General features: G+C 46.3%; 1 protein-coding gene and 1 long non-coding RNA gene across 2 annotated transcripts in view; one reads left to right on the plus strand and one right to left on the minus strand.

Annotated features, from left to right (window-relative positions):
- Positions 1-22,031, plus strand: part of nrxn1a (neurexin 1a) — a 740,055-nt gene that overhangs the window by 129,423 nt on the left and 588,601 nt on the right. Inside the window, exon 3 of the mRNA XM_042333191.1 lies at positions 9,941-9,970. Coding sequence (XP_042189125.1) covers positions 9,941-9,970 — 30 coding nt within the window. The remainder of the gene's footprint in view (positions 1-9,940; positions 9,971-22,031) is intronic.
- Positions 1,927-19,563, minus strand: LOC121848555. The gene is made up of 3 exons (XR_006084931.1): positions 19,477-19,563; positions 2,859-3,090; positions 1,927-2,177 (listed from the first exon to the last, which is right to left on the minus strand). It is a non-coding gene; the product is annotated as an uncharacterized LOC121848555 (long non-coding RNA).

Genomic DNA, 22,031 nt, shown 5'->3' on the forward strand with positions numbered 1-22,031 from the left:
ACTTCACGTGTGATATTGCAAAGTGGAATGGCTGTGCGTTTTGGGTGCGATGATCAGTGAGAAGACCAGGAGAAGCTCCCTTCTCTTTTCCAATGAGTTCAATGGCATCTTTAACATCCACCGAGCCGTGATTTAACGTCTCATCTGAAGGGGCAGCGTCCACAACCATGCAAAGTCTCCCCGAGCACTGTGCTAGATTGGACTGTGGGCCATCAACGTATAACTCGGAGGAAAAGCTGTGCCGACTGAATCAGGCTAACATCTCACCATGATCACAGAATTGGGCTGCGTTCAGCTAGGCAGTGTTTTGGGGACCAGGCAGGAGTATAGACCGGGACATTCAAATCAAAGTCTGCTACGCTGGCTATCCAGGCACTTTTCCCCTACAACAGATGTTGTGCATTTTGCAATGGTAGGACTCCCGCCTCGGTCAGAAAGTCGTGGGTTCACACCGCGTGTTGGGAATAATGACACTGCATTGTTGCTGCATGGCCAGAGATGACATTAAACCAAGGTCCCGTCTGTCTATTCGGGTGGACGTTAAAGATCCCATGAGACTCTTCGAAAAGGGAACAGGGTTTCTCCTGGTTTCCTGGCCAATGATTCCCCAAACTGTTCATTCACCTCATAGCTATTGGCGGGAGATTGATGTGTATAAATGATGAGCCTTGTTCAACATCATCGACAAGAACATGTTCCCGTGAGTAGCATCTCAGGGCGCTTATTGTTGGGATAAGGCGGAGGAATCCATGGCCTCTTTAAGGTCCACTTGAATGGACAGACAGGAACTTGGTTTAAGAGACAACTGCCCGAAACCTTGCAAGTGTCCTTCTGGACTTTGAACTATTGTTCACTTTCAAGTACAGTCAGTAATTACTGTAAAGCACTTCGAGACTTGGAAGCGTGACATCAAATTAAAGGATAAATTTCTAGTTCTATCTGAGAAAGCTGCCGTTTCTTGAGTGAGTGAATGAATGGCACCGGCTACTGAGAAAATGTTCTTTCTCTACGGCCATTCTCCTGTTAAATGCTCTGAGACGCTATCCCACACGCAGAGGGGTGTGTAAATCCAAGTAGTTGTTTGTGGGACATTCCTTTTGTGCCAATTTGCTGTCAGGTTTGCCTTTCAAAATACACAGTCGTCACAGGTCACAGCAAACCCTGTGAAAGCCATAAAGCACTCTCCCGACGTGAAAGGACCTATATCAAATGGAAGCATTATTATTTTATTATTATTACGAAGAAAAGCAGATTAGATTGTTTGACCAGCAACCAATTAAGCTGCTAATCCATCATACCGTTGCACCAAAATGTTGATATGTTTTGTTTGAACGTGTCAGACAAGCAATGGTTAGATTCATTGCGACTGAAATCACTGATGCAAAATGATACCTATTTTTCCCTGAAGTAATCCAACACTGAAATCTGTGTTATTGGCATTGAATGAGCTGAAATGTGACTTTAACGAGCTGAGGCACAAGATTGATGTTACACTACTGACAACATTGACGGAGAGAGATTAGGCAATTTCAGTAATGTTTCTAAACAAATGAATTTTTTAAAAGATCCCCAAATATACCTGTTCAAATGCAAAATACCGCTTCAGTATTTTTTTCCAGAAAAAATGCGGCCAATTTTATTCTTATTTCATCAACCGTCTTTCTCTGCAGATTTCAGTGATTGAGAAAAACACCGAAGCCACGAAAAACTTACTTTTATCACACGACTGGTTTGTAACGCTGGAATTTTAATTGACAAGAGCAGACGATAAAACGTCACATGACATGGGTTTCATTCAGTTGGTTGAGGGAGTGTTTTTTTTTAATTGAAAAACAATCCAAAACGACGAAGGCGTTATTGGGCTTTGGACGAGTTTTTTTTTAAAAAAAAAGCATTTTGACGATTCAGCATCCATTTCATCATGCGTTCGGTGATTTGAATACATCGCTGTAAAATGAGGAGGAAGGAACTGCAGTGCTATTTTTGTGAGAGGAATCTGCAGCGTGGGTAATATCCCACACGTTATTGGCTACACCCCACTCACCTACATTTGGCAGAATTATGCAGCAGTTACGATGTGGATAGGGGCCACTGCTCCAAAAATATCATCTGACTTCAGAATTGCTCCCGGGCGATTGCTGATTGCGCTCTGTTACAAATGAGCCCTCGCAGGGATTCTTTTAGGACAGAAACAAAATATATAGTTAATTGTCTCTTAAAGCCCGTGGTATTTTTAGACTCACGAAAAAAAAACCACACGCACACACACACACGCGCACACCATCGAAATACCAACCGATATGCAGCCGTGAATAAATGACTGTTAAAAAAGATGAAAATTCAATCCGTGCTCCATGCTGTTCTAATAGTTTTTGATTATTTTTAAATCATTTAATTACAGTACTTTTAGCCTGGCAGTAATTGCAAATTGTGAAAGCGTACCCAAACTTCAAATGATGTGTAATAAATATTTTATCTGATCGGCTCGCAGATTATTCCTACTTATCCTCTTTATAGAAAACACTAACACGTCGGTATGAATATTTATGACTGCAGGTAGTTAACGTAGATACGCAGTTAAAAAAACAAAATTAGATTTCAAGTTGGGTTTCCTTCCTCGATTATGCGCGAGAGCTAGCAGACATTAGAAGGCTTAGATCTATACTTAGACTCCTTTTTAAGACGCACACGTCTTTTCTTTACAGCTTAGGCTATTTTAAGACGAGGATCGGGACTCATGGGTGAGGCAAACCCCATGCGTTCCTTTTTTTCCAGGAATACTGCAAATAATTGCTTAATAATAAATAAAACACGAGCAATAATTCTTTGAAGCGGAGGATGATGGATGTGGAATGTACCTTTGCTTCAAAAGGGTTCCTACACGGGCGAATATTCTGTGGTGCTGTAGATATGTAATGTATACTGTGAAGCGCTTTGAGACGTCTCGAAGACATGATAAGGGGCTGCATTAAATCCGAGGATTAATGTTGGCATTATTATTATGGTCTTCTTCGTTGCATCAAAGGTATCGATGTACCAGAGCACTCAAATGCTCTGTTGAATCTAGACAGTGGTGACTTTTCTTGGCATCTGTAAAGGAACATAGCGTTTTAATGGTGTACGTCCAACTCTGTGTTGACTGCACACTGTGACTCAAACAATGGTACATGATATTCTCCCAACAAATATCCCGGCAGGTAACCGTTGACAAGGCGTAGAGAACAGGCTATCCCACTGTGCGGAGCATTGTAGCCGAGCTTGACCTCGACTCTATCCATTGCAATACAATTCACATTTATAAAGTTAGTGCCTCTCACATCAGGAAGATGTCTCAAAGCGCTCGACAGTGCCTGGAAAGGCACTGAACTGGGGGGGGGGGGGGGGGGAGATGGAGGGAGTGTTGAAGGTGATGCACATGTGATGGATGACCAAAAGTGCAGTCAAAGAAGTGTGTCTTGAGATGGACCTTAAAAGAGGGAAGGATGAGTTGGAGTTGCCTCTGGGAGAGAGTTCCAGTGAGTGGGGCAGAATGGCTTGGAAGCCAGCCAACTGATTTGGGGTGGGGTGGGGGCGGGTGACTTGAACCCGCTCTTTGCTAAGCGCAGGGAGCAGTCGGTAAGGTAGGGTTGAAGAAGGAATGGAAGGAGGGTGGGCGAGGCTTTGGACTGGGAGATGGTTAGTCAATAGAGCCCAGTAAGGATTGGGATGATTGGCTTGCTTAACCTGGTGCGGGAGAGGACATGAGCTGTAGAGCTCTGGACAGTCCGAAGCTGGTGTCATCCACTGTCCACGAGTGCACAACTTCCACTCAGGGATCGTGCTGAAACGAGCCAGCAGGCCCGCCTTCTCAATCCAGCGTCACTGAAGCCAATGTTCGCACCCCAACCGTTGCCCATGGAGATCAGCAGATCAGATTTGAAGTAGCGACTGACGTGCTACGGGCCCACTGTTGTTACTTTTAACCAGGCTGTGCATTTACCCACTGAGCCATCAGGGGAGGAATAGTTATTTCTATTCCGGTGATGCATTGTTAACCTTGACATGTTCCTGATGAGGTTATAAAACAAGGGTCTAATTAGATGTGAGAGAGGTATGAGCAAGTGTCCCTCGATGTGCTTGCCTGGCAGCATTAAGTATTTAGAGCTTCTGTCATTTCCCAGTAAAAGCCCATTTTATGCGTCATTTTCAACCGCCGTTCCTTCCCAAAAGATTGTTCCATTCTTACCATTACGAGCAATAAACCATAATCAATAAAATTGATGCTTAGCCTTTGCTGCTTCAAAGCTCAGAGCGACGTGAGACATCGAGGTAAAAAAGGAGCAAAGGAACTTGCAGATTTTTTTTGTATAGCTTGGTGTCGCGCTGATATCTCTCAAGCTCCTAAAGAGGTGTTTGCAGCCCAAGTATCTCAGGCCCGCCATCAACTGCCTGCGTCAGAAATGACAGGATAGTTGAGAGTGCACCCGGGCAAACTTAAGGCCACACTGAAGAGAAATAAACCACTATGTTGTACGCGTTTGCGGTCTGATTATAAAGATCGCATAGTGTCAGATGGGAACGATGAGATTATTGTACCGAGGAGTCTGGAGCAGGTGCAGAATCCGAGACTCCCATGATCTTAAAATTAGAACTAGGCCATTTAGGATAGAAATTCGGAGGCGTTTTTTTTCACCCAAAGGGTAGTGGAAATCTGGAACTCTCTCCCCCTGAAAAGGCTGTGGATGCTGGATCCGTTCACATCTTCAAGACTGAGGTGGATAGATATTAAGGGATACGGGGCAAGGGTGAGTAATTGGACTTGAGCTGCAGATCAGCCATGATCTTATAGAATGGCGGAACAAGCTCAAGGGGCTGAACGGCCTGTTTCTATGTTTCCCAGCGGAATCAGAAACCAAGTCGTAGTGTCTGCGAATGTTGACGGAATGATCCCAATTCCAGTTATTTCCTAGTTTCTTCAGAAGATTTTTTTTCATGCCAAGAAGTATTACACAACATGGAATACTTAATAATAATAATAATAATAATAATAATAATAACCCTTGCATTTGTACTTCACAGAATATACTGTGCAATGAATTGACTGTATATTTTGTAGGAGAAACGTGTCAGCCAATTGCACACAGCGGTGTTCCACAGACTATATACTGTGGATTGAGTGACCAAATTATTATTAGTAGTATTTGTGGGGGGATGTTTTATTACTTCTGGAAAAGCGATCCGCCAATTGACTAACAACCGGATTCCTACTTCCTGCGAGGTAAACAGAGGAGTGTGGAGTAAAGAAAACTTGCCCAAAGTTTCGCCCTGCCCGGGAATCACACCCGGGTCATCTCGCTTATGAGGCGAGTGCTCTCACCACTGAGCTACTGGACAACTTTGCCAAAAATGACCACTGGAGCAAAAGACCACAGCGATATTTGCAAAGGAGCGCGATAGCTATTTGAATAAGAAAACATCTAAATACGTCATCAGGACGGAACAGGGACTGGAACTCAGTGTAAATAGTCCCATTGGAGAACCCCGCATCAGCACTGGGTCAATGGGTCAGATGACCTCCACCCAGATTGCAATTCCAATAATTCTTACTGGTGCTCTTTTCACACTGGTTTGGCCAGAAAGGCGGTTCGATTTTCCGGGGGTTAATTCTTTTAAAAATAATGAGTCACTCAGTCCACGGATGGTTTATGGGACATTGCAGAGCACAATTGGCTGCCGCGTTTCGCCCGCAAAATAGACGGTTAATTCGCTTCGCAGTATATTCGTGAACCCCTTTGAGGCGTCTCGATGATGTGATGAGGCGCTATATCAAATGCAAGGATTATTATTATTTATCATTACTTGAGTTGTTGTTTGGGTTTTAGAGGAAGGGAGGTTTTCTTTCTCTCTCTTTCTCTCTCCCTTTGAAACAGTTCTAATAATACAACTCTCCTGTTACCAATAAGATCAGGATTCCCTTGTGGTGCACTAATGAAATAAACTATCCTATCAAAAGGGCCACTGTGTCTCCTAAGGTTGTACGTTGCACCAAGGTATAGTTCTGTTTCAGAACATGCGTTCAGTGATTCAAGTCAATTGGACGCATCTCAGTTTGCGAGTCCAACAATCTTACCAGAGGTTATTTGTTGAGACGAGGAGTTCTGCTGTTGTTCATTCATTCTTGAAATCCGAGAGGGGAAAGGGGGTTAATTAAGATAAATGGGAAATTACGGTTGATAGGGCCTTATTTCTAATAGAGATGATGGCAGTTAGCTTTAGATTACTGAATTATAAGTGTTGCTACGATGCGACACTATTGCACTGGAGTAACTTTCTAAGTAAGTAATTTGTCACCAGGTGCTGTGCATTCCAGGTGGAGGCAATTAATACTGTTCCCAGAGATTCGAAAGAGTCCTCAGGAGGGACTTAGATGTCGAGTTGCATCCCAGCGGACAGTGACATCTGTGCTGGTGCTGAACACACACCACCTGCTGTTGTCCAACTCTTTCTGGTTTAGCCCGCGTCTCGAGGAGATTGATGCACCTCCCAGCTTAAAGAATGGGGATGGGAGCTCCACTCTGCAGACGCCACGAAGCCTGCTCTTGTTTTAGCTGCGCGCACGTCTCAAAAAAGCAACCGTTGTTGGTGAAAGGCTTCAGGACTTTAGCCCTGTCCTTCTATCCCCCCGGTCTCTGTTCCTACCTTGGGTGTTAGAATTGAAACGTGGAATGCAACGGCGCTTAATGATTTGGAGTTTGGCGGTGGCCGTTCTGATCGTGGGTGGTTTCATCTATCGCCAGACTTTGACAATAAGCGCTCCGAGACGTTACCCTGCTCGAGGACGTTATATAAGCGCAAGCGCTCGTTGCGTTGAAACGAATGGTCGACGTCTTTGATGGTCCATCATTTCAGCAGGTCACTTCAGAAACTACAGTCGCTAAAGTGGGAATGGTGATCGGCTGTGCCAGTTAACGGAAAGGGGAGCTAACTTGTACGCCTTACTGTTGCCATAAATTAATAATGATCTTTGCAGTTGGCGTGATTGTTGCCTAATCACGTCCAGACCTCTAAATGTGCATCACGGCGTTTTCTGTGCTGTTTACGAAACTGTAGGTCTTTCTGTCCCGAGGATAAAGTGTCCACTCCAGCAGTCACAACCCCCTTCGCTCCCTCCCGAGGAAAACCCATCGCTTCACTGCGTCTGAGGGCACGGGAAAGAACCCACAAAGTTGTTTCATTTGTGCGACGCACTTCACGTAGGATAATGTCTCAGAGCAGTGAGCGGCTGCTCAGGCGAGGAGGATCTTCGGAGGCTCCATGACTAGTGGGTGCGATCTTTCCCGTTGTGATGGAGTGCCGCTGGTTTTGTGGCACAGACCTCTTCGCTGTGCACTTGAGCCTTGTAGAGAGCTGGTCAAGCTTGCGGTCCTTCTTCAACGCGAAGAAAGGAAATGTCTCTCGACTCGGGACGGCAGACTTCTGCGCCCGCGGTTAGCTTTACACGCGCACAGCTCTCGTCCGCCCTGGATGAGAGCTTTGCACATGAAAAGATAGCGGCTTGTTCAACTACATTCACCTGCGTCGAACTGTGCTATGATTGGAAGGGACATTACACTTCCTCTACGTGTTAATGGTCATTTCTGTTTTGAATCGACACCTTACCGACTCAACTATATTCTTATTCTTATTACTATTTTATTACTATTATTATTATTAATGCGAGCAACCGTTGCATTTTGTGCAGCAACTTTCACGTCGAGAAGACGTCTCCCAAGCGCTTCACAGATTCACAGTAACGTGTAGTGACCGTGTTTGTAGGCAAACGCTCACCAACAACCATGGAGCGAGTGACCAATTTTGTTTGCGGGATGGGGGTGGGGGGGGGATTGTTGGCCAGGACTTCAGGAGAAAATCTCTTCTCTTTTCGAATAGTCCCGTGGTATCTTCAGCGTCCACCTGAACAGACGAGATCTCACTGTTAGTACCTCATCCGATGAGCCGTACCTCCGACAATGCGAAACACCCACCGCATTGCATTGGAGCGTTAGCTTTGACTATGTGAGTTCATGAGCCTTGAGCCCCCAAAATTCTGACTCAGCGGCAAGAGTTCCACGAGCTGACCCTGGCTGACACCTTTTGGGCATACATTAAGGTGGCTGTCCTCGAGCACTGGACACAAAACGCTTCGAACAAACTTGCCAACCAACTGGGCCAAAAAAAAAGAAACAAATATGCAGTGCTATTCTTATCTATCCCGATTCAATTTGATGCCCACTACACATCAGCCGTCAGTTAAATTCCTGTTCTTTACTGGTTAATTCCAAGTGCAGAGTGTTTCCTGTGGAAACCCTTTAATGCTACTCTGGCGATAGCGATCTATTGATAATGGAGAAACAATCACAGATGAGAATAAAAGCTAACCACTCCATCATAATTAAATCTAGACCAGCTGGGAAAGAAAGTCGTACGACACGCCAACAGTACTGTAGCAAATCGTCCCACGTTCAGTCATTTCTCTTCAATAAGGGTTGGATCTGTTTGGCATCCACTGGTTTAAAAACTACGTCTTCATTATCATTGGCAATCCATCGTTCACTGGGGTAGCGGCGGGGAGTGGTGGGTGGGGGGGAACGGGGTGGAGGAAGAGCTGTGAATGCAGTTAATTATGGGGACAACATATTTCCAAAGGGAACAGATCCACATGCGATTCAGATAATGATGTGAAACTTGAAAACAAAACCCCCAAAACTCCCGCGTGTGTACTGAATGTGCTTAAAATCATCGAGGCTCCGATTCGCGAGTGGCCTAAACCCGGGCGTGAAGAATTTGTGCGCGTGCAGAGGGAAACGCAGGGCGCTCTCAGCACGAAATTAATAACCAAAGTAAAAACAAGAACAGCAGCAACAAGATTACATTTGTCCAGCGCCTGTCATGTCGGGAGGACGTCCCAAGGCGTTGGGTTAAAGGAGCGCCTGCAATTCTCTCTGTACACATGGTTCACAAAGGGTGCATGTTCGAACCTCACTGTATTGCACTGTTACATGTTTAATTTCTCAAGTAATGACTGCACATTGATTTCGATCCAGTATCAACCACATTGTTAAATCACTCGTGGCTGGGGAGTCGATAATAATAATTTTTTTTTTGGGGGGAGGGGTTTGGTTCGGTTATTTATTTTCCTTTACCGTTTAAAAGCTATCAATTGCATGTAAACTGTATGTAGATATATATATGTGGTAATGAAATGAAATATTTTGCTGAATTGAATTTAAAAGAGAGGGAAATTTAAAGGGTAAGCACCGTCAATGTTAAGGTCCAACCTGCTCGATGCATCTCAATTTCTTTTCCATGTTGGAAATTTGATCAGAAAAAAAACATCCCATGTTCGGGAAATAGTTTTACACCTTTCTGTGGGTTTTTTTTAAACTGATTTTTTTTTGGGTGAACCGGGCAGATTGCGGTGCGGACACCTGAGAGCTCACCAGGGTATATTTTAGGTCTGTTTTTCAAGCTGATCCCAAACTGTGTTTAGTTGTCTATCTCTTCCCTCCCTCTCCCAACTCCCTCCCTCCCCACCCACCACCACCCCCACAACTCCCTCCGCCCCCCTCACCTTTCTGACTCGTGCTCCACAGAGCTTTTGCTACGTACAGTGGTCACTGATGCTGTAAATTGGATCTAATCCAAAAGGGGAATCCTCTTGGCTAATGTCTCCAAAGAGCATCTGCTTCACTGTAGATAATGGAAGAACACTTAAAATGCATTACTTTCAGGTAAAAGTTTTTGCGAAGGGGGGTGCGGGGGTGAGGGGGGAAATCAATGACGCACACTTAACATTCACAATGCTTACCTCTTGAATTCCCTTTTCTTTTAAAACAATTGGCTTGTTTGCGAATATGTTAATGTCAGAAGATACTGATAATTCAGCAAAGATTAACTAGTTAAGATTTTCTTCATCCCCAAGGAGTTATCTCTAGCAACATCTACAGGACTGGTAAGTTGTCTGTTTTCAATTTTCTTCTCTGTTCGAAAGTATCTTTAACACTGTCGTACGCAAGTGGTTTTGCTGACGAGTAAATTGCTTTTAAATGTTTTTTTTTGCTTCTTGCACTCGAAAGCTGTTAGTCATGACATCATCGCACTGCACGCCGGGGCACTGAAAGAAACCAAAATGTGCTTTGTTATTTGAAAACTGCGTAATTCGTATCTTCTGGATTTCTTAAGTGATTTCCCCGAGACACGGGGCGGGGGTTGGTGGGTGGGGGCGGGGGGGGAGGGGGGAGAGGAAAGGCTGTGAGTGTTTGTAGTTTTGTTGGGAATTTCATGTTGGGCGAAAGTAAACCAAGTGCTGCTGGAAATTATTTTCCGAGACTTGTTTTGACTCACGTGCAGCAGCAGTGCTCGGTGTTGAAAGGTAAGAAATGTTGTTGCTGTGATGTAGCTTTACGCTGGGTGTGGGCGTACCGCCACTTTCTTTACTAAATTTGCCGCAGTCTTAGTGCATGCTTGCTTTAATGCAAGGTTCCTCTCATTTTTGGGGGAAAACACGTCCAACCGTGGCTCCCTGAAGCGAAATGAGGCGTAACGAGGCGACATCGCAAAGAAAAGTTCGCAACATGCGAACGTGCGGCGTGCGCGGCAGCAAAACGAAATCTGCGGGGAGAAGCGACGTGAGCCATCGCAATAAGACGGCGGCTTTTTCTTTTCTTTGAAGCGGCGGTCGGAATTCTGCTCAACAAATTTCGACAGCGGTTTCGCTGTTGCGCACGTCCAGCGTGTATTCATCCGAACGATTTCTTTTACCTCTAACGGTTGGCAGAAGGTCACTGCCGTCCGCTGCCCAGCGGACCTGGGCTGCTCATAACACAACCAAACCTGGCCATAATACGGAACAAAATGACATCAAATTGGCAAAACTTCTTCCGAGAAGCCTGGGAAAGGAACCGGCAATATTTCCTCTGGTTAACCAAGGGTTGCAAGTGCTCTTTTGGACTTCTATCCAAGACCTGTTTCTGTTCAGACTACGAGGGAATCTGAACCTTGCTGACTCTGACCTGAAAGCTCTTGATACTGATACTTTCCGAAGCATTAAGGGATAGAGCGAGAGTTATTAACAGATGGGGCGAGAGGTACTGAGGTGGGGGTGGGGGGAAACGAGAGATATTAAGTGATGGAGTAAAAGAGCAGTGCAGTGTTATTAAAAGAATTCCTCAGTTCTAATAAACCTGTGGATCGGACTTGATGAGCTGAATGGCCTCCTCCTGTTCTTCCTGTTTTCCTATGTTGCTACGATATCTTGTGTTTCCCCACCGGATACATAACATGTACGGGTTATGGAGTCAGCGGGTGGGCCAGATGGAATGGAGAGAGTGGGGGAAGGGGGTAGCGTGGGTGGTGGGTGGCACATGAAATTGGCTGGCGGGCCGCACCGAGCCCGCGGGCCACCAGTTGGACTACACTGTGTTAAATCAGGAATGGTTGGTAACCATCAACCGGTAGACACCGCTCTCCAGGTAAAGGGAGCGGTTTGATATTCCACCGCCCAAATCCTCGCCCGATTTCTCTTCGTCTCTTCGATTTCTATCTCCTCTCCTCCATTCAGCTAACTAGCACTTGCAACCAGTTCCACCCCCAACACCACCACCCCCCCCCCCCCCCCCACCACCACCACCACCCCCCGTCCTCCAGAAATCCATGGAATGAAAAGAAGCAAAGCACTTTTCGTTCCACTATTTCCACTTTGTACTGACAGCAGTCGATAAATCACCGTAATGCTCCCCTCACCAATCTGTTGTTAAAACAAAATCCACACTCTACTTATTTATCTGACATATGTTCCGAGACATGGCATGTTTACGGAAGACGACAGCAAAACAAATGTACTTAGCGCACGTGGGTTCCTAACAATGGGCCCGATTAGATTAGAGGGAGGACGTCCCAAAGCGCTTCACAGAACGCACTGTAAAGTGAATTGACTGTATATTTGTGGGCGAAGGCGGCAGCCAATTGTGCACAGCGATGTCCCGCAAACAGTCGTGGATTGAAAATGACCAATTTATTATTGTTTTGGGTTTTGGAGGGATTAATTATGTCCTCTGGCTTCATCTCCTTCCTGTTTATCCTTTCGGAGCAGAGCTCCGGTAGGTATGAATGACTCGATCGCCGCGAATAGCATTTTTGACCCCCCTGTGTCGCTGCTGTTGTATTTCCATCGCCCTCAGGGGCTCGGTATAAATCTCTTACAAATGAAAACGGTTTGCAGGGCTATTGGCTGCGTGCATATTAAGCTGCCAGGTTCACCTGTAAATACACAGTCACTACACTTCACAGGAAAATCCTGCGAAGCGCTTTGAGACGTCTCGGTGACATGATAAGGCACTTTTTTTAAACGTATATATATTATAAAATTAACAGCTGGAAATATAGGGGATGGGAAGGATGAAACGTGCTGAAAACATGCAACAGGTGCATCAAATGGATTATACTTCACAGTAAAATCCTGTGAAACGCTTTTGAGATATTTCGGTGGTTTGATAACGCACTTCGCCAAATCCAAATATCGTTGTTAATTAACGGTTTCAATGAATTCCTTCATGAGAGTAGAACAATTTGATTGGCACAAGCTCCTCAGAATGGTTTGTTGGACCCAACTTAGCAAACGTGAACGATAAATTGGATGTTTAAAATCACTCATCACACGAACAGAGGGGCACTGAATGTGCCTCTGAGAAATATAATGGAATAAGAGTAAAAATTATAATAATGATAATCCCAGTTTACACTTCACAGGGTTTTTACTCTGAAGTGCAGTGACTGCGTACTTGTAGGCGAACACAGCAGCCAGTGTGCCCCGAGCCTTGTCCCACAAACACAAATGCTATGAAACAAACCGGCAGCCATTTCAAAGCAGAATTAGGGACTGATTGAAAGTCGTGCCTTAAATGCAAGTGCCAGAGAGCGCAGAACCCCAGAAGAAAACAGATACATGTTATTAGTTGGTCTTTCTGCCTTTGGCACATGCAGGATGGCAGTTTGTCACAGCTTTCATGTGTGATTTTCAGCGACTGCTATGAGTATTTTACCTTTTTTTTTCCTTTCGACCATGCCTGAGACTGGTAAATTAATAGCAATTGTTTTCTATCTTTAAAAAGGTGTCGATTTATAACCCATCAGAATTATTGCGTCGTGTTCGTAAAAAGCACCACGTCAAATACGGTGTATACCTTTAAATAAAACAAATGGCCAATGGAGTTTATTTTTCGGAACAGGACTGCGTCATTTTCCCACCCTCATATCATTTTAATAAGCTTTGACAAATGTTCCTCAAGGAACAGGTAAAAATTTCTTCCTAACCTACTGTGGCCAGTAATCATCGTGTTGTTTCCAGGCAACCTGATCCCGTGGTTAGCTGTTTCTCAGTGCGTGCGAAAGCTGGCATGTCTTGCTGCACCGGCTGAACGTATCTGAATGCAACTGTGCAGCGGGCAAAACAATTCCGTCACGTTAACCAAAAAAAAAAACTCGCGTGAAGTAACGATCCCGTCTTTTACGTGTGCCGATTGAGAAGCAACGCTTAATTGGCGGTGGTAGAACCCGACGTTCGTCCTTTGAAGCATTGACGAATGCCGGGTTTGAGCCGCGCTGACTCGAAATTTATTTTCACAAGTAGCACAGCTTGGCAGAGCGCTGTGACATATGGCAAAGCAGTTGTGTCTCGATGGCAGGTGTTTTATCTGGTGAAGAAGGGGATTCTGATGCATTAGAGGCCCAGCTTACCGCGCGAAGTGCACAAGTGAGCCGCAAAAAATAATTAAGGCAATAATAACGGCCAAGGGCTTCGATTTGCAGAGGAAATAAATAACGTTTCCAATAAATATATAAGCGTTTACAAGGCTACGTCATGCATTCGATGCAAGAGTGGGAGATTAAGAACAGGGGAGGGGAAGGGGGAAGCTATTCAGCCCATCAAGCACCCACCACCACCCCCCACACACACCAGAAGCCCAATCCCCCTCCGCCACAGACCATTCTGTGACTCTGCCACTACAAACCTCCCCAGAGTGTGACAAGAGTCAAGAACAGTCGAGAAGAAGAAGCAGGCTGTCCGTTTCGTGCAGCGTTCAGCTCTCCTCACATGTCAGTGAACGTCAATCCTTCCAGAGATCTGTTGGGGATTTCCCCCAAAAAATGGTTAAAGTGGAGCTGGTGCCATTGAATGGATTTACAACACAATACAAATGATATCTCTACAGCCCTTACGCAGTAGGAGCAGATCTCAGAGTGCTTCGCCCAACTGGCTGGGCGTCCAAACTGGGGGTAGGGGCTGGGCGGGTGATCGCTAAGGAGGGTGGGAGAGAGAAAGGATGACTGAATGCAAGGTCAAAGAGGTAAATCTTAAGGTGGGCTTTGAAAGTGGGGAGAGAGGAGGCTGGAGTTTGAGCGAGCGAGGGAGCGAGCGAGAGCAGAGTGGCTGAGAGCTCGCCCGCGATGGTGGGGTAGATCGAGCGGGACAAGTGAAACAACTGGTATCGGATGGAAAGGAACCTCTTCTGTCGGGTAGACTTTCCAGCGTAGCCCAGTTTTCAGTGAAGGAGGATCAAGGCAAGCTTGTTCCCAGCGTCCAGTGAACTCAGGCCGATTCCGCGATGGTGCTGAATGAGTTACGTAACTGCCTGGGGGTGCATCGAAACAAGGAAAGACTTGTCAGGGAAGATTGTTGCCTTACGCAAAGCTTGATCGCGCAAAGTCCCGATCGCCCAAAGAGTAAAGAAGAACCGAGGTCCATCCAGTTCGCCTTCGCTCGTGCTCAGAAGAAGTTGTGATTCTCAGTTGATCTCGGAAGTGGAGAAGTGGTTTTAACCCGATCGCCTCCGGCCTGCGCTGCAACCACCTCTGGTCTCCGTGGGCCTCCCTGGCGGCAGATTCAACGGCAGCTCGACAGAAGCAGAGCGATCGTTTACACTTGGCCCGCACGTGTGTCGTTGCGAGGGCGGACGGGAGCCTTTTCTCCCTGTACCGAGTGGATTACGGAAAGAAAGATGGAATCTGCTTGCGGGAACATCTCGCAAGCAGACCCGCCCGAAACCGCAACCGTCACTCAAGAGAGGACACTGCGTCACCCCAAACACTCTGTTTCGTTTTTGATACGAGGTCGTACTTGGTGCCAGTGTTCTGGACATTGTTGCGACACTCCTGTTTGGAGGAGACTACTGAAGCTCCTTTCTTACTCGCTCCCTGCACTCCTTGTCAAGTTTGCAGACGAATAACCCCCGATAGTTTCCCGCAATACACAGCGACCCGATCCTGACGGCTTTGACCAGCTCGTGCAAGACACCCCTAAACGTATCCAGCCTCCACCATCGGTGCTTGAAAATTAGCGGATGATTTCTTCCGAACATGGCTGAACTGTATTTTCGCTCAACTTTGCTCCTTGAATTTTGCATCGGTTTTACCAAGCAGATTTTGGACCTAACCGTTGCCTCTCCGAAAGGTGTCTTTACACGTGACGGCCATTGCCAAACAATCCTGTAATCGTGTGGAATAAAGGGATCTTGCATTCATCTCCCAGTGACTTTGTGAAAATTCTCCCAGAAATACTTTTGTGCGGTAAAGCCTCAGTAAAATGAATGGAATCACAGACTCCCTGCGTTCGATGTGGACAGATATTTGGGGGTGGGGGGGGGTCTACATCTCGGTGTGCGTATGTGCAGTGAAGCACATCGCACATTTTTAGAAGCGCTGCAGTAACACAAACCTTCTGCTGGCCTGACAGTTTGTCTTTGGAGAAATTAATGAAGCGTAAAGGATGTGCTGTGAAAGCCTCCATCTCCCGAGTAGTTAGGCTTTGTGCTCTGAGTGATGCCAGCGTTGGGTGTCAGTTTGGCTCAGTTGGGTAGGATTCTTGCCTCTGGATCAGAAGGTTGCGAGTTCACCTCCCAAGTTTGGGCTTGTTTACTGCCTGTGCTGATATTCTAGTGCAGTGTCGGGGGAGTGACTGCATTGGCGATGGTGCCGGACTTTGGATGAAACGTTGAATGCAAGATATCATTGGCCTGTTCAGTTCAAGCTTCAGGCTGTTAATTGAAGAGGAATTTCCCCAATGTCTCGGGCAACAATCCTCTAGATCAATTAGTCATTAACTCGTATTTGTTTGTGGGACATTGCTGTGCGTTCACCCGCGGAAAAAAAATAAATCTGAAATCATCAGTTAAATATGCAGCAGTCTTCCCATAAGTAAGGTTATCCAGCGGACACACACACTGAAGACACTCCTAAGGATTGAGTCTGTTGTTTGTTCTCAGAGTTGACTTCAATCAGGACCACAATTGGTTTCAGGGGTCGACCAGTTAGCTGTTCCAATCCCTGATTACTCTCAAACAGGCAATTCCTGCGTAGGGTTTGGGCAAGGACAAGCTTGGGCACAGGAGCAAGGCGGCTCCCAGTAAAATAGCCTGCTGACGCTCACTGTCAAGGATGACTCTTGAACATTGGTAGCTTGACAGCGGGTGGCTCACGTGAAAGAGGTCCTCAATGGAAGGAAAGTGGAAACAAACCGCTGCACGGCAGAAGGTGAGGCAAGAAAGTTGCGGTGCAAATCAATTGTCATTACAATGGTCTGTATAGCTATCTGCAGTGAACCGCAGAACGTGTTCTGGAGCGATGCTGCGATCGCAACTCTACATTGCTGGTTGAATTGTCAATGCATCTGGCAAATCGAGTTCAGCTCTGTTTGGAGGTTGACCCATGATGCGTAACCTACAGTCTGAAGTGAGATTGCACTGTAGGCCGCTGCTTAACTAAACAGAAGGAACAAGTCAGAATAAAGCAATAGAAGTTCAGTCTGGGGGATTTACCGCACAAATAATTAAAAATAATAACAATGCTACGCTTGCTACGGAGCCTTTCGTGTCTGGAGGATGTCTCAAAGCTCTTCACAGGATATGCTGTCAAGTGCAGGGACTGCATATTTTGTAGGCAGACGTGCCGAAGGACCTGCACACACCGGTGTCCCGCAAACAGTCACGACGCGACGTGAACAACCGATTTTATTTGGGGGGCGGGAGGCGGGGGCGGGTGGGAGGGGAATAATGTATCTTCAGTTAGAAAATCTGTGTTGAAATGCCTTAAAGATCCCAAGCCTGAAAGGGAACTGGACACAATGGATGCACAGTCCTGGCAATTTAACTGCAGGGGCATTTCAGCAGATTTGTAGGAGGAACAATATCGTTCATCCTTGACCCTGGGTTCGAGCCAACGGTGTATTGTTGCCTGTACAATCGCGAGTAAGGCTGGTATGCGGCTTTCAGCTGCGCTTGTCTCCAGGCAACAAAAAAACACCAGTTTGCTGATGTCACGCTGCCTGGAAAGCACATCCTTCTTTGTGGAAAATTCCAAATGCGATAATCGCATTCACTCATAATAGGCTTTAGCCTGATTATTCCCGAGCATAAGAGAGCGCGCTCGTAAGTATATGTCTTTGCTCCGGGCGTTTTCAATACATTTATTGTTGTGAAGCACAGTGTTTTAAATTCCCCCTCCCCCTCCCCGTATCCTCTCATTCATTATGAATGAGATGACGGGAATCGACCCGTTATTCGATTTGGTTTCCAAATGCGAATCACGTTGCAATTTTTCCGACCACCCCCCCACCCCTCCACCCTGATTTTTTTCACCCGACTAAAGGCCTTCCCTTGCTCCCCAAGTACGCAGACCCCGGGGGGGGGGAGAGCTCCCAAGCTTTCGGGGGTTGACAATTGATGAGACGGTAAACAAATCCAAGGCAGTTCCCCCATTGAAGTAAGTTCTTGTTTTCAACAGTCCTCATTTCTCAGCGGAAAATAATTGTAAAATACCCGGGTGCTCTTGCTGACCCGTGCGACAAATTAATTATGAAGGCAACAAGGCGGGGAGCAGAAATTGCCATTCCTTCCCGGGGCTATCTACCGTTTTGGATGCAGCAACAGATCCGGCTGGATTTGGCTCTATTAAAAATAAATCTAAGGCGGTCTGATGACGCTCGGAGTTTACCGAGTGAGCCGCTGAGCCGCGCAGACCAGGAAAGTCCCCGGTTGTATCCACTGGGAACGAGTTAGTTCAGCACAGCCGGGATGCTATGAGGGAAGATGCAATCCTCCAGATATAATGTGTTTATCACATAACGCACTTGGTTAAAAAGGGTAAACTTGACTTGTTGAATGTTTATGGCAGATGTACTGTCAGTATTGTGTACCCGACCTCTCTCAGCTAACACATCCCAAGTCCCCTCCGCTCCACTATTGCTTTCAGCCACTACGCCCTGAATCTCTGGTACTCCTTGCCCCAATCCCTCCACCTTGCTTCCTCTCTGCCCACCTTCAAATCACATTTGAAGACTTTCCTCTTCGACAGTGCCTTCGGTCACCTACCACACCCTTTCTGGCTTCAGCGTCGAGCCATGCTGCTGTGTGCCCTGATAGCTCTTCAACGTACAGTTGTGGTGTAGGATGGGATAGGTCTGAATACGTCACTCGCCTTAGTTCAATGTGATTTTTGTGTGTGGCGCCTGAGGGAGAAATCCCAACTGGCCCGAGATTTACTCCCTATTTCTGCAAGGTTTTAGAGCGTCTAGAATTAGGCCAATGTTTTGAGGCATCTCAACAACGTGATAAGTTATTACATTAAATGTAAGCATTATTGCTAATGTTATTCTTTTGAATCATAATATGGATCGTCTGATATATGGACCTTGTGATTTTGAGGACTCACTCACCTTAAATGAATCATTAGCAGATTGACTATTAAAAGGAGTTAAAGCGAAGGTACAGTATTTCTTCCCTGTAACTAAGTGAGTCAAACTGTTCCCACAATCAGATCACTGCATCTTTCATTATTTTATCTTTTATTGGCCCAAATAGTGCAGCAGACTGAGCAAATACTGTGCCTCACAAATAACAGATTAATAATTTACTTGAAAATCCGGAACGCATTTTGTCTTTAAGGAGCTGCAATTGTTGAGGCAAATAATTTTCTTGTCTTTTTTTCTTTCCTGGTACGCCTCTAACCTCTGGAACTGCCTGCCTCAATCCCTCCCGCTCACACCACCTCCGCTTATATCTATATTTATACCCCCCCTTTCAGACCTACCTCTTCACCCACGCCATGGGTCACCTCGCCATCCACTGCTTCTAGCCCTGCCACTGTTAAGCACTCCGAGTCGCCATCCGAAGTCCCTGTTGAAATGCACGCTCCCGTCACAAAATGTGCGTAGGTTCTCGGTAGAAATGTGCTCACGCCTTTGCAAAAGTTTGGACCCCGATTACAATCTGCGTTTACAAAAGGCAATTTATTTTCCAAACAACCCTCTGTGAAATTTCTCTGTTTTGGGATACTCCAAAACCCCTGGTTGTCCAGCGCCCTCCGATGTCTTTCCGACGCGAAGGGGGCTATACGAGTGTAAGTTGTTGCTGTTGTTGCTGCTGCATGCCCCCGCCCCCACCCCTCCAACCCCCCATGGTAGCCTACCTTCATCCACAAACCACGTCCGCTCTGCCTACAAACCACGCAGTCACGACGCTTTACAGTCAATCCCGTGAAGGGCTTTGAGACATCCTCCCGACTTCGAAAGGCGGTACATCACACTCAAGGTTATTATTAGTGGTTTTTTTTTTTACGGTTAGCACTTTGCACTGAAGTAGGCACGCTTGCCTCAAGAATTCTGCAGCGTAGGAAATTGTTTAATGCATTTGGAATTCAGTGTTCTGCTTGGGTGCGTTTTTCTGGAATTAGCAGTGTAACCTTTAACAGTTTCCTGGAACGGCTGTATTACCTCTTTGAGCTTAGACATTAGGTTTGTCCTCGTCTTTTCAATGCTACGTTAAAACTTCGTTAAGCTTTTTAAAATATGTATCTCGCTCTGTGCAGGAGTGGAGGAAGCCTTGCCGGGCATAACAAGACTCTCGTTCATTTCAATAACCTATCACCCAGCGTTGCATAAAGCTCCATTTTCCAACACACTCATAACATAGGGCAGATTTTCCCTTTTTTGCTGACGTGTTCAGAGGCTGAGGTGTGATCCCCCCCCCCCCCACCACCACCTCCGCTTCCTTCCCCCTCCCAAGACGTCGGTAAGAATTGAATGAATTAAAATACTCGGATATTTTCGAAGACGATAAAATATTGTCTTCTTAATTCTGTTGTCAATAGATACGGCTTCATGAAAAAAACAATTCCCAGTAAACAAGTGCTGAATTCATCTTAAAGTCCAGCGCTAAAGAATGCGAACGAGAGCCTTTGTTAAAGGAGACAGCACCACCAATGAAACGGCGTTCGTTCTTTTTAAAAGTAACTGAATTCGTGGATGTTTTGCACTTTGAAATCCCAACGGTTTCAGGTTTGAACTCGGACAGCGCCATTTCCCTTCTTAATAAGCCGATTGGAGTCCACCAATGTTGAGCCAAGGCAGTTGTGGTGCAACGTAAGCAACTGCCCGGCCCAGCCCTAATTCAGTCCGGTTAGCTCCTCAGCAAATGTTTCCGCAGCAATTCAGCAGTTAGACCCTTCTGCAGCCCGTGCCAAATAAATTTTTACGTGCAGGTTCACCGGGCGCTTACGCTGGACTTTCCACCAGAAACCCTGCGGAAATAGCACGGATAGCATTTTGGAATTTCTGGTGACTCGTAAATATTGTGGTCACAGATGAAGCAGCAACAGCAGCAACAGCTTGCACTTATATAACGCCCTCCACTCAGGGTAGCGTCTCAGAGCGCTTAACAGTGACGGAGCCTGATCGAGTCCTTTCGATCAACGCAGTGTAAAGTTCCTGCCTTTATCCTTACTACAAGCATTCATAACATCCAGGCTTGACTACGCAAACTCCCTGCTTGTCGGGCGCCCCAACTCCTCCCTCCACAGGCTGCAGATCGTCCAGAACTCTGCAGCCCGTGTCCTCTCCCGCACCAGGGTCCGTGACCCTATCGCCCCCATCCTCGCCCGACTCCACTGGCTTCTCATCACACAGAGGATACAGCTGAAGATCCTGGTCCTCACTTTGAAAGCCCACCCCCTTGCTCCCCCCCTACCAACCTGCCCAATCTCTCCACTCAGCGGACTCCGGCCTGCTTCACGTCCCCCGCCTCGCCCACCCCACCATTGGCCTGCGGGCCTTAAGCCACTCTGCCCCCCATCCTCTGGAACTCTATCCCACAGTCCCTCCTCCCTCGCCTCCTCCCTCGCCTCCTTCAAGATCCGTCTCAAGACCCTCCTCTTCGACCATGCCTTCGATCACCCTCCTTCCCACCCCTGCCCTCCACCAACCTCGATCCTGACCCCCAGCTCGGGTTCGAAACACTGATTGTCCAGCGCCTTGGGACATCCTCCTGACACAAAAGGCGCTATGCAGATGTAATGTTGTTGTGCAATACATAGCTATAGTTGTCCTTGTTCCTTTGTTGCTTGGTCCTTACCACTGTTTAGCTATCACAAATCCCATAACTTTTACGTGCGGTTCACTTGGCCATGTCTCTCGTATAAGAAGCTAGCGTAAGCCACTCGCGCTTCTAAAGGTCCACAAACGAGCAGAAATGATCTATTTAGACAAAGTCCAAAGGGAATTTGAAGGCAGGGAAAGTAATGGAATTGCAACCACGATCTTGAACAGGATTGAAGAGACGTACCTTTAGCTAAATTGTTGGCTTCAATGGCTTATTTACTATGTTGTTTAATCCCACGTGTGCAAACTTACCAGCCTAAGTGCCTAAGTACCAGCTCGCAGACGTGCCTTGATATGGACCGTGGCTTCAAGCCAGACAATATTAGAATAATACAGTGGGGTACTCACAGTTGTCAAATGGGACTTCAGTACTGCAGCACACCACCATCTTGAGAAACCTTTTATTTACTTTTATTTGAACCATTTACACTAACTCCAGGTCACAGGAGCTCTGACAAAATAGGCAACGAGTTCCAACGAGTTCAACGAGTTCCGACGATTACTGCCATTCTTTGAGATGTATAGAAACAATTCTTATTTAAAAACTTGCCATATTAAGCTGATTTGAGCAAGTGTTGGTCTATCATTT

The sequence above is a fragment of the Callorhinchus milii genome, unplaced genomic scaffold, assembly GCF_018977255.1.
Source record: "Callorhinchus milii isolate IMCB2004 unplaced genomic scaffold, IMCB_Cmil_1.0 Scaffold3, whole genome shotgun sequence".
Lineage (NCBI taxonomy): Eukaryota > Metazoa > Chordata > Chondrichthyes > Chimaeriformes > Callorhinchidae > Callorhinchus > Callorhinchus milii.